The 15,551-nt window shown below is 37.9% G+C and overlaps 1 protein-coding gene across 1 annotated transcript; it reads right to left on the bottom strand.

The window, feature by feature from the left end:
* Positions 1 to 4,181: 4,181 nt before the first annotated feature.
* Positions 4,182 to 5,567, bottom strand: LOC145778876 (swi5-dependent recombination DNA repair protein 1 homolog). Its single transcript, XM_082590468.1, has 2 exons — positions 5,223 to 5,567; positions 4,182 to 4,627 (listed from the first exon to the last, which is right to left on the bottom strand). Exons 1-2 carry the CDS (start codon positions 5,547 to 5,549, stop codon positions 4,412 to 4,414), a joined length of 543 nt encoding a protein of 180 aa, XP_082446594.1. The 5' UTR covers positions 5,550 to 5,567; the 3' UTR covers positions 4,182 to 4,411.
* Between the last annotated feature and the right edge of the window lie 9,984 nt (positions 5,568 to 15,551).

Here is a 15,551-nt window from a genome sequence, read left to right as displayed (position 1 = left end):
ATCTACATTTGTGGATTCCTTGGGTCTTAAACTGTCTGTCTAGCAATTTTCAGACGTATTGTATGATCATAGGTTAAGAAATTAGAAATATGACATAAAATTGGGCAAAATCACTGAAGCGGAACAGGCGAAAATGGCGATTTTTCTTCTGACCATAACTTCGCTAATATTGAAAATTTTTCAAAATTTTTTTTTGCATTTTTCATATTTCTTTGACATCTACAAGTATGCCAAATTTCAATAAAATCTATGACATGCGGTGTAATTTTTCAAAAAAATTTGCTCATTTGGCATGGAATGACCCTGTTGTTTTTCGTTTCGTTGCCGCTTTTCAATTATGCGTCTTCAATAAAACCACAATAAAAACGAAGCTTTTCAACATTTTCTGAAATTAAAAAAAGATTATTCTAGAATAGGTATTCGAAATTCTAAATTCGAAAAATTATTCTAGAATAATTCTAGAATAGTTTATTCTTCTATTTTGCCCATCCCTAGCTACAAGAATTGAAGACACGTGTTGCGCTGATGAGCAGCGTTACCACATCTGATGTTTTGAAGTGTGATTTTTTTTTCGGGCTGAGTACTTCTATGTACTGTTTGTGTTCTGATTAATGTATTTCGTATAACATAAATAGCCTTAGGCTTTATGTGTCCACACTCCATAGGCTATTTCTAAGAAACTATTCAGATGTCTATTGTCTAGTCCTAGTTATTCAGAAAGTGCTGGCGAACCAATTATGAAAAAGAAGAAATTGGAATATTCACAGAGTTTTGACGAGCGCTAGCTCGATAATGAAGACCTAAAGGATTGGACAAGGAAAACTAATGATCCACTCAAGGCTTCTTGTCGCTTCTGCAACCTTACGTTCAAGACACCAAGAATGGGAGATCTTTTACGTCACAAGGACAGCAAAGCACATACAAAGAATGTGTCTGCAATGAAGAAATTCTGCAAAGTTACAAGTTTTTTTGTTTTTTTTAAAAAGTAAACAGGGATTGCATTGCAATGCTCAAGTTGCTTGTGCTGAATTACAGTTGGCTGATTTCATTGCAGAACATCGGCTTCCTTTGGCAGCTGCTGATCATTTGGTCGAAATCGTAACAAGGTAGGTGGGCTTTGGGCTCCAGGCTTCTGTTCAAAGAAGTATTACTCTGAAACGAACTAAAGCAATGTATACCATTGTTGAGGGCATTGGACGGGAAGAGTCTTTGCAGACCATTGACATCATAAAAAAATAAAAATTCAGCATATTAATTGATGAGAGCACAGATGTAAGTCTTACGCAAATTTTGGCTCTAGTTGTTCGCTTTTTGGATATAAAAGCAATGCAAACTGTTGACCGTATTTTGGATGTGATTGAAGTAAAAGATGGTACCTCAAACGCACTATTAAAGTTAGTTGTCACTGCACTATTTGAGAAGCATTCTGTTCCAATGGAGAATGTGATAGGCTTGGGACAGACAACTGTGCCACTATGATGGAAAGAGCTTCTGGTTTCCAAGCACGCCTCAAAGAAATACAGCCAAATGAATTTGTTAATGACTGCATTTTCCACCCACCCAGACCCAAGAAGTTTTTTTGATGCATGAGAAAGACAAAAAGCTAAGCTGTGTTTTTGATGCATGTCTTTCTCATGCATCAAAAAAACTTCCTGGGTCTGGGTGGGTGGAAAATGCAACTCGAGATGTCAGTGGCTACTTTTCAGAGTAGCAAAAGGAAGAAAGAATTTCAAAAAAAAAATCAAGAAATGTCTTAGGTGCCCCTTTATTCCATTTTAAAAATTGCTCAAACACGTTGGCTCAGTCGACAACAGGTTGTTGATAGGTTGTTGACAACAGGTTGACAACAGGTTGTTGACAACAGATTCTTGAGCAATGGGAAGCACTAAAGAATTTGTTTGAAATGAAAAGCACCTCATTCGTTGACAAGTGTTTGGATAACAAACCTAGAAATTTATGTGCTGCCTTAAACTCTGATACAAAAACAAGATTGCATTTCATGGCATATGGGTTTGAAAAAAGTTAATTCTTTAAATCTCTTGTTCCAATCAGACGATTTCACCTTACACAAAGTTCATCCAGAAACTCGAAATCTTCTTTCAACCCTCATGTCTTATTATATGCAAAATTCCTGACCCATTCCAAAACCCAAGAAACTTCCTTCCTTCAAGTCAGATCATGCCAGGCATACGAGTCAGTTAAATAACGAACAGAAGGAAGCAGTACAAACTGTTGCTTAAGCTTTTTGGTAGAATTGTGTTGCCAAAGAAAAAGCAGAATCAATCTACAGGACACGAACATTCTCACTGCTTTATATCCTGTAGTTGCAGCAACGCAAAAGAAGACTCGATCTTCCATTGTGCCTCTTGTACAAAGGTTTTGCCAGCTTTTGAAGGAAGAAGATTTTAAAACCATGTCTTCACCACGTTTCTAGTGTTGTGTAAAGAATGTGAAGAACTGCAGAATTTTCTTGCAGAATTTTTTACACAGTTATTGGCTCTACCCTATTTCACAGCAACAGTTGAGAGAATTTTTAGTGCTGTAAATGCAGTGAAGACGCCATCAAGAAACTGACTCGCCATTAACACTTTGAAGGGGCAACTCCTTGCACATCAGTTAATTTCACGATCCAATGGAGGGTGCACAAAGTGAAAACCCCCAACAAGTTTAATTCAGGATATGGAAACTGGAGGACCATCTCGACGATATAGAGTGTACAGTGAAGACTGAACGCTGGTTTTGTGAATTTCTTATAGGGGTTTCCAAAATATTTGTATTTGCGCAACTCTTGGACATTGCAATTTGTACTGTAGTACAACCACTTGTGTTATCAAGTACTTATTGAAGGGGAAAACACAACCATTGTGTCTTATTCTGCAGAAATAGCATTACGAATAGTCAGGGACGTGCAGTCAGGGGAGGCAGTGCCTCACCTGCCAACATCTGGCAAAGCAAAATTTATATCAAAGATATGGTTATCACAGAATAAATATTATTTGTTAAAAAGTAGTAAATATTGCACGTTTCTAGGTGCTTTTATTTGTGTGAATTGCTGTAGTCGTCCCCCTTTCCTCAAATTTTACGTTTCTACACCTAAACTGTGCTTTAATTTTTTTTGTTTCTGTGGCGATATTCATATTGAGCGTTCACGTGGTCAAAATCGTTGAAATACGCGAGGAGAGGCAACGCCAAGCTGTGCCTCACTTCAGATCAGAAAACTTCCATACACTGCGTTATGCGTGCCTTTTTCTTTCGCAAAGTCGCCCAGAAATCATCATGAACGATTTAGCTACGATTTGAGGCTTGCCTCAAATATGACGTCACAGCTATGAAACCTTTTTCGTCAAGCTGGAATGCCCGCATAGTACGTGGTATGTGACTTCTTGCAGTGTAAAGGATTGTTTCTTATAAATTTAACTAAAAAATGGAGGAAGATTTAGTATCAAATCTGAGAGATTTAAAAAAAATAAACTTTCAATCCAAAGTTGAAGTCATAAATAAAGGAAGACCGGTTCTAAATTTATAAGGTTTGCATCAGACGACTGAACAAAAAAAATAACTTGCAACTTTCAAAGAGATTGCTGCTCAAAAAAGAAGTGGCTGTGTGGCTATGCTCTAAAAATTGCCTTTTCTGCTTACCCTGTCTCTTGTTTTCAATGTCTAATGATAATGTTAGGACTAAAGAAGGGTCTATACAACAAAGTCACAAATGTTTTAGTCCAAAGGATAGGCGCATGGATTTTATTTTTAATAAATGTGAAAGCATGCTGCTAATTTTTTTGATTAGTATGATACCATTTTTGTTGTTAAAAAATTTTATTGTAAAAGTTACTTGAAAAAAACTAGTGCCTCACCATCTAGGAACCTCACCGCACGTCACTGCGAATAGTTGATGTTTAAATGCACAGTTTATGTAAAATTCACCGCTTGTGTTTGACTGTTTGTGCATTTTGTTCATGCAGGTGTGCTGTTAGGTTAGATGTGAGAAACTGCTAGATTATTATTGAAATCAATAAGATTTTGAGTCTAATGTTAGTTTGGAATGTTTTGGAAAAAATCTGATGTTTTGGAGACTCAAGTCAATGGAAACACTGCTGATGAGACTGGGTTCATCCGTACAGCACCACGAATTCATGCTACAGAAGTAGTTAAAAAAAAATTAAAGAGACAAAGATTTCTGGAGACAAATATAAGTGTATTACCAACAAAACTTAAATATAACTTGTTTTAAATTAAGTGTCAAAGAAGAGGTTGTGAAAATATCTTTTGAAGTTAACAGCACACAATGAGTTCATATGCTTTCAGTAAAAAGCTTCATTGGGATTGAGCACAAATGAATTCTACCTTTGCATTATTGCATCGGCACTGTTTGATATAATTACTCCATACAGTCAATGCACTTGAAACAAATTTATTGGTTCTTTGGTACTTCGGCAACAGTTTCCTTAATGAAAGAGTTTGTTTTCCTATCAAACTTTACAATTGATTCATTTATTGCGAGATATTGAATAAGTTGATGCATAGAAGACTCTGTTTTGTTTTGGGAATATTCAATCAGTTCTGACAAAGCTTCTTGACAAACCGATCTCCATTTTTGTATTAATATATGCAAGGTATCGAGATTGTTCTGCAAAAAAAAAACAATGCAATAGTTATGAAGACATCAAAACAGATTAGTAACACACTATCGACGGAAACCACATTCTTATTTTAAGAATTTACTCTCGAAAAGTTCTGAATTTTTTTGAGATAACTTCTCAAGAGAATTCGCCAAGGATGTTCCATTGAGCAGCTTTAACAACTTGGTCCAATCAACTTTTCCATACCCAACCTAGAGTTGCTTACGTTTTTAGTTTATCAATTGCCAATAAAATCTACATGAAAAGAGTAAAATATACACTATAGGATATAGGCCTACAGTGTGTGGGCTGGCTACCGCATTTCTTTGAAACTAAACAGCCAAGATTAATTAAATATCATTGTCATATAAAGTAGGTCAACCAATTTCCAAATATGGTCAACTAATATTTCAAAAATGAATGAGTAGTTGGGAATGCACTTATTTATGTGACTAAAACCTGGTAGTGGTAGTTCCTTCATTTCATATTATCTGTGGCTTACAAGTAAGGACATGTAATAATTGAGCAAATAAAGTAGCAGCCCAAATATTACATACTTTGCTCTTCTTGTTTTTACTTCAATTTATTATAATTAATGCAAACCTTTTTTTGATGTGACTTTACAAGCTTGAGTTTTCTTAGTGTTTCTTGATTTTTGTCACTTTGTTGTTTCAAGGTTTCATATTTTGTACTGATGTTCACTTTAACACAATTATCAGATTTTGTTCTTTCATCAACAGCTGACTTGTCAGCAGCAAAACCAGATTGGATGTCTTTAGAATTTGGTAAAGATGTGTGCTTTAAATCAACTTGATCAGTATTACTATTGATAGTTTCTTTAGAACAATTAACCTTTCCACTATTGAAGCTACTTTGATATGCTTCTAGCATCCAAGACAAGTCTTCAGAATCATCATTCATTTTTAACATAAATTGTCAGTTTGACATTTAAACTACAGATGTTTCAAACACATTAAAAAACAAAGAAAAAGAATTAAATCAAATATAGTTATTACTATCTGAAGCCTTTACAAATTGTTTCACCTAACGGATCATCAGAAGGTCTTATTCAAATAGAATCTCTGTTGGTTTGTTTCTATAAGCTCCTAGCTCCTAGAAAAGCTTTGTCAGTATGAGAATAAACATTCAATCCATAAATCAACCAGTAAACTTCAAACTTTACAGCCTGTAAAAAACAGAAAGTTGATCAGGATCAGTTTATTTGTTATATATATAACATAAGCGTAAAAATAATAAGAGATATGCCATAAACTGTTATATATGTGCCGTATGACAAGGAGACAAGGAAAAGACCAGTAGGTCATTGAGTCAACTGCCACCTCATGATGAGATGATGAAAATAATTTAATGATGATGAAAATAATGATGAATGATGATGATCAATGAAAATAACTTACACATGATGAAATGATGATAATGATAATAACTTACACATTAAATATGGTTGATAAACACACAAAGGGAAAAAATTCATGATATAAATTTACAATTAAAACACATACAAAATAATGCATACCAACAAAACGAAGCAAATAGAATAATGTATGATATGTATATAGCCTAATTATATACAGTAGAACTCGGTTAATCCGGATTCGGTTAATCCGGATCTTTGCCTAATCCGGATAAAACTGGAAGTACAAATGAACAAGTCTTGATAGAACCGTCATCGGTTAATCCGGATTTTCGCCTAATCCGGATGGAATCGCCGGTCAAATCGAATCCGGATTAACCGAGTTCTACTGTATATACAAAATAGAACATATTTATTCAGCTTCATTTATATCAAAAAGGTACGGTAGCATTCAAGCTTTCTTGGAGATTTAAACGAAGTTGAAGACCTTTGAATTCACCTGGAACCTCATGCCATACTTTAGGACCCCTTAATAACATCTGCTTTTTATCCAATTCAGCACGCAGTCTTAACCATATTCGGACCAAGCTATTTTCGACAGCTCATGGCCTGATGTGTGGACTTTTTTCATCCACACTTTCATTTTCTAATTACTTTTCATATAAAAAAGTTACATGGTTGCTTTTTTCGAAAAGTTAGAGAAAAATTATTGACAAACTGGTTAAAATTTTAAGTGGACACACAACCACACATACCGTACTCTACCAGTTTTATGCTACAGTAGAACTTGGATAACTCGTCTTCGGAAAACTCGTCAGTTTGACCAAGTCGTCAATGATTGCCAGGTCCCGGCAGAAAGCCTATCTTTTGTACACAATCAAGTTCAGTTAAGTGGTCATCGCATAATTCGTCAATTCGATTATGTCGTCACTGTTTTTCTGCCCCTGGGACGTAAAATTCGTCTAAGTTGTCATTCACCCAAATGCTGACGTGGCATTTACAGACTCTTTTGAGAAGAAATTACTGTGCTAAGACGTGTGCACGCACACACTTTATCGGGCCAGACGCACATGCGTGGAGTATGTTGGTCTGGTCGATTGCGGGTGTGCGCGCACGTGCTCTGTTGCTGATAAGAGAAGCGCTGTTCAGCACATGCGTGGCTCAAGAGGAAGAAGAGCCTGTGCCACCTCCATTTACAAAAGAAGCTTTGCAGATGGTTGGAAAGCTCCAACACTATATATTATGCCAAGAAGACAGTGGTGAATTCGCAAGCTCACTATCAAAAATGCATGACTACTTAGTTGACAAGACACTTGCAAGCAAAACGCAGTCAAAAATATCTGTGTTCTTCAGTTAAGCTGTTAAGTGCGTTATTATTGTAGGCTACTGTAACCGACTTTATTGTGTACCGTAATTAAATTCTTTTCTCGCTTTCCTCTTCGTCTCACTTTACAACTATTGCATTTAATTAAGTCACGGAGCACCATGAAATTAATGCGACGTTAATGCGCGACAATGGCAAAATTTAGCTGTTTGCATTGGTCGTCAGTTCACGTAAGTCGTCACTTTTTCTATTCCCCCTAGGGTGACGAGTTATCCAAGTTCTACTGTATTACTTTTTTGCTAAAAGTAGTCAAGTTTTTTTTAAGTTTGTCTGATGTCTCAGACATAATTTCCTTGAAATCACTAATCTCTTCGTTAAAACTTAAAGGCACGTACGGTCCGCTTAACCCGCTTTCCTTGCCCCATTACCTTTGTCAAACCTTCAGTAGCCTAACTATTCTGAGCTTGCTCAATGCTCAGTCATAACTAAACTACCATAAACAAATCTAAACTTAAACTAAAAGAACACTTTACATGAAATTAGCTTTGCTTATAACGCTGTGATTGTTTGTTTAACTTTATCCTGCATTGCGGGAAAGCGGACTTGAGTGCTATGCATCGGTGTACGCCTTCCAACGTACACCTGACCCACGCTGCAGCCGACGGCAATGTCTGTTTCCGGTTGTCTACTTTACTTATGACTTAAATTTGGTACTACCCATTACTCGAAATCGATCGCTGGGTAGAGGCAATTATAGTAAAGTTTCTTGCCCAGAGAAACAACAGCAAGTGCGGGTGGCTGGAGTCGAACATGCAGGCTTTCGACTGTGAGCCCAACGCGCTAACCACTCGGCCATTGCTGCCGATGATGTCTGAAATGTAAGCCTACCGTACCACGTTCAATAAAGCCATATGCAACCCAAAAAAACAGCCCAAAAAACCCACAACCGTTGCCGCGAAACTTCCGAATTGGCAATGGCATATGGCATTGAAGCAAGTCTGGCAACTTGCAAATTGCAAATCTAAAGCTGTGTTGCCAAAGGCGGCAAGATAAATTTCCACAAGGGAGACACAAAATTCCTCAAACGCTACTTCATTTACTTTCAAATAGAATTTGAAGATCAATCGACCCACGTTTGGATCTCGCAGTGCGGGCTTGACCAACGTAATCCGTGAAATTCTCTCCATTCAGCAGCACTCAGTGGATGGAATTACTTATCGACAGCACTGCAATTATTGAAAAATTTCACTCTGTCAATCTCGGAACTCGGCCTGCGACAGAAGCCTCTATAAGCAGGGTTGCATTGCTGGGGGGCTCGGGGGGGCTCAGCCTTCCGAAATACGAAAAGGCTTGATGTAGGGAGGACTCAGGGGGGGCTCGTTCAAGCTTCCATTTTTCAGCTTTTCTGGCTGAACAACAACTTCTCGACTGAACAAGTAGGCTAACACTTCAACAGCTTTCTCACAACAGAACTGCAAAAAACACGACCATAAGTTGATAGCAATCGCCGTTTTCCCTGATTAGGTCCCGTAGGCTATAGTTAGCTTATTCTATCATGCAATCTACATGTAGCCTGTCAGTAAATCAAGCTTTTTGCAAAAAGGGCAATAAAGAATGACATAACAAATTTTGTGGCTCTTTTGACATTGTAGATGTCCGCGTGTGATGTGACTTTTGCATTAAATAGCTTTTTCCAGCCATGTGCCCTAAAATTTAGGTTATAGTATTTTTACCAGGAATGTTTTTGCGTAGCCTACTCAGTACTCACCGTAAAAAATAGCAGACCTCAAAAGAATTAATTTTATCCTTCCGAATTCATCAAACAATCATTTAATATGATTGATCTAAGTTGATGAGATAATCGATGGTGAAGAAAGTATACGTAAGATTGTTTGCAAGGTTGAATATATAGTGTGATCCACTTGTAGCCTACCTCTTTTTTATTACTTTTCTCACTTTGGCGTTGTAGGGTAGGCTACAGTCTTTTGTTGTTACGTAATAATAGCCACCATTTGAACAACTTCCACCAGATTGAATTGCAAGATTACGGTTTTCAGTTTGGCGGTTTTCCCGCAGAGTTAGTCTAGTTTTGTTGCCAAGCACTGGGAAAATGTTAGCTTTGTCACAATTGCCAGTTGCAAAATTTGGCTAAGTTTGCTTCAGAGTAGAAGTACAGTTAGGCAGCAGGTTAAGATTTCGACAATGCCCAGCATTGTTAGTTTTATGGTTTTCCGGCAGATCAGAGCTAGTTAGGGCGACAAAGTTGTAGCAACTGTGCTAGAGAAATAGTTTAAATAGTAGAGAAATGTTTTCTTTTTAGTGCTAGTTGAGCATTTGAATAACATCTAGTAACACTGGTATATTTTCAGTTATTACAAATTATTCTTAAAGTGAAGCTAGTGTTAGATTAAGTTTGCAACTTTGAAGAGCTTTCTGTGTTTGTTTTTAGTTATTAAGCTATTTGCTATGTCCGCTCCTCCAGCAAAACAGCAAAAGGCAATAGGCCTACTAAGTTTTCTGAAGGCCAAAAATAGAGATCAAAACTTTATTGAAAGCAATGAGCTTGATGTTGCTCAAAGTGAACCTCAAAATGATAAAACTTTGCAGGATGTGACCGAATCTCTTGAATCTAACGCACCGAATTTACATGCAAACGCAGATTCGGCCTCTGGTATTTCTATTGATGATGTTTGGACTGCTGAGCAGAAAAAGTATTTTCTTTCTGAAAATCCGTGGCTGTTTATTTCCGACACGAAAGGCATAGGTTGTGCAGTATGTAAAGAAGTGACATTGGCAAGGATGCATAAAAGTAGAGGGATCAAGGTAAGTATGGAGTGGACTTCTGGTAGTGTAGTACCTACAGGTGTTCTGAAATCCAATCGACAAAAATCTTTGAGAAAATTTTTTTACAAACATAAGGACTCTGAAACCCATAAGAAGACTACACAGATTCTGAATAGCGAAAAGGAAGGCAAGTTAGAAAAAGCTATTGACCGGAGTACAAGTCACATGATGGCAATAACGATTAAGTGCATGCGTACAGCATACTACATTGCGCATCAAAATAAACCTATATCCGACTTCCCTGACTTAGTACAACTCCAAATTATTAATGGAGCCGATATGGGCACAACGCTACGAAGTCGCTTTACATGCACCTCGATGATCGAGAGCATTGCTGCCACGATGCGGAAACAAGTTACCTGTGCAATTATAGATCGCAACATGAACGTTTCTTTGATTGTTGATGAATCAACGTCACTCTCAAAGAAATCATGCTTGGTTGTGTATGTGCGCACTATTTTATGTGATAACGAATCTCCAGAAAACATATTTTTGGATCTTTGTGAACTTGATGGCCAAGATTCGGTTTCTGTTTATGAAGCAATTATGAAAGTACTGAGAGAGAATGGTTTCACTGAAGCTTATTTGAAACAACATTTGATTTCCTTTACATCTGACGGTGCGTCTGTAATGCTGGGTACCAAAAGCGGAGTAGGGCCCAGAATGAAAGAAGTATTTCCGAACATAATTTTGTGGCACTGTTTGAATCACCGGTTGGAATTAGCTGTATCTGATGCAATAGACACTATAGATGGATTTTATCACGTAGGCTACAGGCATTTTTTGACAAAATTCACAGTAGCTATTCGAGATCCGCAAAGTTACATCGGGAACTGCATGAGCAGCATTGCCACAAAGTTCGATGGCAGGAGTGGCCGAGTGGTTAGCGCCTTGGGCTCGCAGTCGAGAGCCTGCGTATTCGACTCCAGCCACCCGCACTTGCTGTTGCTCTCTGGGCAAGAAACTTTACGATAATTGCCTCTACCCAGTGATCGATTTCGAGTAATGGGTAGTACCAAATTTAAGTCATAAATAGAGTAGACAACCGGAAACAGACATTGCAGTCGGCTGCAGCGTGGGTCAGGTGTACGTCGGAAGGCGTACCCAAGTAGCAAAGATTGGCGTTTAGCCAGCTCCACGCTAGCGAAGTTATTGGCGACGCGCCAGCGATAATCGCCAGCCAGCCGCCACCGATCTGCTCATCGCATAACCGGCGTAACGCTGGCGAAATTCGACAATAAAGTCGGCTGTGCGTAAGCGCCTCGATGGCGAAAGTCGCTCAAGTTAGTTAACAACGCGCTGTCTGTACGCCTACGAATTTCGCTAAACTTACTGGCACGTTTTTCCGGCTGCGCGCACTGTCGCTGGACTGACGAATGTCGCCCTGCTGAAGCCCCTTTTTTTTCGGCCACCAGCAGCAGCTGTTGTTTTGCGAAATTATTAAAACAAAACACTAAAACTTTTTGAAGCATTTTGTGTATTAATTGTCTTTTTGTGGTTAAAGCGAGACGCAATTCAAAAATGTAAAACAACGAAAACAATGAAGATTTTTAATACACTGACTTACCACAGCTCCATTTTCGTAACACAATGCAAAAAAATGTTTCAGTAATTAATGAATGGTGGTTTTTCTGATCATTTGTAATACAAATAACAAAACAATTTACAAGTCCAAGCCATGGGAGAGCAAAGCTAAATGAGGTTATTTGTAAAAGCCCAGCAGCTGCATAAGTGAATTTTGACAGTTTTCGCGAAACAATAATTTTTAAGCAAAAAATTCTATTAAAAAAAACTTTCTTGGTTTTCGAAACTATAATGAGTTTGATTAAAATGTTTGCTTGCAAGATTTACCCTAGGTCTAGGGTAGGGGTAAGTAAAATTTACTCCCGGTTAGAAACCAATTGTGTACTACGTACTACAGTATCATAACTATAAGCATATATTGTAGGCTAGGTATTGCAATACGTCAAAATCACAGCACTGGAAGAAAATACACAGCAACATCAAGAACACTACCATTGCTTCCACTGTACTCTCTGATGTAATAAAGATTAATACGAAGCTAGCAGAGAAATTCAGATTAATGAGTTTTTTGTGCTATCTGGCTTTGCTATCTGTCGCCAGCCGCCTTCAAATACCGCTTCACTGCAGATTCGATATCTTTGTCCGTCGCCTTGGCTTGCCTTCGAATCACATCTGTAATAATACAAAATGAGCTCTCTGTGAAAACAATTTCGCTCACAACAACAACTTAATTACACTACTAACTCATTATTAGATAGCACATCTTATGATCGTGGATGAAATGTCGAAAATATGTAGTAAGAGTGACGCAGAATTAGGTCAGCGCGTCATAATCACCACTGTTGTATTGAGCGGGAACATTTGCTGTTGTATGGAATATATCCAGCTGCGATTACCAGCGCTGTAGGTCTTGTTTGCAAAGTGTTAATCGGAAGTGCTAATTTACATTGGCTGGCAATATTGTCGTTTTTATATCGATTCAATGTTGTCGGACATTGAATCGTTGTTAAAAAGGAAAACTAGGTTAGTTGACATCCGAGGGAAAAACACGTGTCTTCATAGTTCAGAAATGTTCCCGCTGTGGGTTAGTGACTTCAAACCCTCAATGGTGACATCATAACGGAATAAATGGTCAGATTTTATGAAAGGCGGCATGCAGTTGAAACGATTTACTGAGCTGCGAGCAGTTGAAACAATTTAGTGATCGTTAGATGGTCCCGCAATACCGGATTACAATCCCGATAAAGCAGTTATTGCGTGGTGTAACGATTCTATTGCAGGACGTCGCCCAGACTTCAACAACGCTAAGTTATCATTTTAACATTGTTGCAAGTTTAATTTTATTTGCTTGTGCTATCGTTACTTTGGCCTCCAAGCACGCAAATTTGGCCGTCGAGAAGGAGCTTTCGGTAGGCCACGATGGCTGCCGGAAAAAAACACGAGTTTTAAGGCCTGCCCTAGTCAACAATTTGGGTCGATCCTTTCCTGAAAAGCATAGGCTAACAATATATACTGCATCATGTTAGCATCAAAAAAGGTTTTGCCATTTTTTACATCATAATAATAAACCAGTAGAGTAGTAGACTACTATTTCTGGTGCTTTCGTGTGTATCTCTAGTTTTAGAAGCACTGTGAACACAAATCAACACAACACTTCAAAACTAACCGCAGCTATATCTTCTTAGAAACATCGTCCATTTTCCAGGAATAGGTTGAATGCCATTCTTTGCTGCGTTTGTCTGGTTGAATGGCGGTTGCCAGGTTTCAGATCCAACTATTATGGACAATTGCCATAGCACCATCCTCTTCATCAAACTCTATTATATGATATTGTTCCATTTCTGTATCTTTCGTCCAAGAAAACCTTGTATCAATAATAGGCTATGAACAAAACTACAGTTAGTTAAGAATAAACCTGTGAACAAAACACATGTAAAACAAATAATTCGTCATATGGTTTGTTCCGATCTTAATTTTGCAATATAATATATACAAAAACTAAATTAGTAATACACAATCTATACAGCAACCAGTATATACCTGTACCACAGACTAACTTCAGACTTAGGTTTTTATTGCATTGTAGCACTAAAGTAATTGCATTACCGAAATCTCTATCACTGTGCCTAAAAACTTGCTGAAAAAACACGATAGCCTAATTTGTTTTGTAGCTATTTCCTTATCTACTTTTGCCTTAAGTTCATTAGTTACATCTTAAATGCAATAAAACATGTTCATATAAATTACGTCTCAAATTATTTAGTGGTTTACCGCAAGTGTTTGTTTGTTTGTTTTTCATATGTTTACCCTGCATTGCGGGAAAGCGGACTTGAGCGCTATGCATCGGTGCACGCCTTCCGACGTACACCTGACCCACGCTGCAGCCGACGGCAATGTCTGTTTCCGGTTGTCTACTCTACTTATTACTAGGGCCATTTAAAGTCATTAAAGTCATATTTTTTTCTATGCATCAGTAAGTCGTGAAATCAATTTTAACGCAAAAACCACATCCCTATGAGATATATTAAAAAAGTTATGAAGTCATATAAAGTCATATTTTCCTGGTTAGGTTATATATCAGGTTTTTAAGTTATATAGTCATATTTTTGAGTTATAAAGTCATACCGTTGTATACTTTAAATAAAAAATACCAATTTTAGCGGTGAAGCAATTAAGCACTAAGAAAAAAAGGCAATTTCTGATTGAACGAAACAAACTGTAAGATTAGCCTACATAACACTTACAGTCACAGACCTATATTTTATGAGGTCACATATTGAGGTCAACTTAATACTCAAAATGGAAAGTTGTACGTACACCATCAAAGAGGCCCATGCTGATCTAAATGCCCTTGATTTCGGAAAAGATCCGCTTCAGCTCAAAAATGGACAAAAGCGATTGGACAAAAACGATGGGAAACAAATTATGGAGCTACAAAGACAAGACATCTCACCAGCGCTTTATGCAAAACTGCAGAAGTGTCAACCCACATCAGCGTCTGTGGAGCGCTCATTTTCCTTACTAAAGTCATTTTTTACGTCCAAATCGTAAATTCAAAGACTCTAACATTCCACACTACATGAAACTGTACTACAACAGTGGTTTAAAATAAAAATGGATGTGTATTACTGTTATGTTGCGTATGTTTTACTCTTTAGTTTCGTTAGTGACGTTGTTCGTATGTAAAAATAAACGATTTTCACATAAAGTCATATAAAGTCATATTTTCCAAAAAATGAAGTCATATTATTGATTTTTTAAGGTCATATAAAAATGGCCCTACTTATTACTGAAATTTGGTACTACCCATTACTCGAAATCGATCACTGGGTAGAGGCAATTATCGTAAAGTTTCTTGCCCAGAGAAACAACAGCAAGTGCGGGTGGCTGGAGTCGAACATGCAGGCTCTCGACTGCGAGCCCAACGCGCTAACCACTCGGCCATTGCCAAGTGACTAGAATACTGAATACCAGACACCATCAAATCAACCACTTAGTGAATTTGTTAGCAACACAATTGCATATCGCAGTAACCTAACGACTAACGAGGTCCCTAACCCTAAGCTTTATTACACAGCAGTCTACCCAATATTTGAGCAAACAGGTTTCCACTCAATCGCGTGTTTGAAATGGCACGTGACTTCAATCAAACGCAGCTAAAACGGAATGAAGCGCGGCCTTTCGTAAGAAACTCGACAGCGCGTCTCTCGCACGAAAGTCGACCGCGCGAAGCCAGCAGAAAACGATGAACTTTGAATAAAAAAAGTCATGACGATATTCGCCATGCAGGCGCTGGCCTACCGCTAACGATTTTCGATGTCGCCAATGTGAGCGCTCGCAGCCCTGATGACGCCAGCTGCACGCC

The sequence above is a fragment of the Aplidium turbinatum genome, chromosome 10 (assembly GCF_918807975.1).
Source record: "Aplidium turbinatum chromosome 10, kaAplTurb1.1, whole genome shotgun sequence".
Classification (NCBI taxonomy): Eukaryota; Metazoa; Chordata; class Ascidiacea; order Aplousobranchia; family Polyclinidae; genus Aplidium; species Aplidium turbinatum.
The sequence above is the reverse complement of the archived record's forward strand: the minus strand, read 5'-3'. Positions and strand labels throughout refer to the sequence as shown.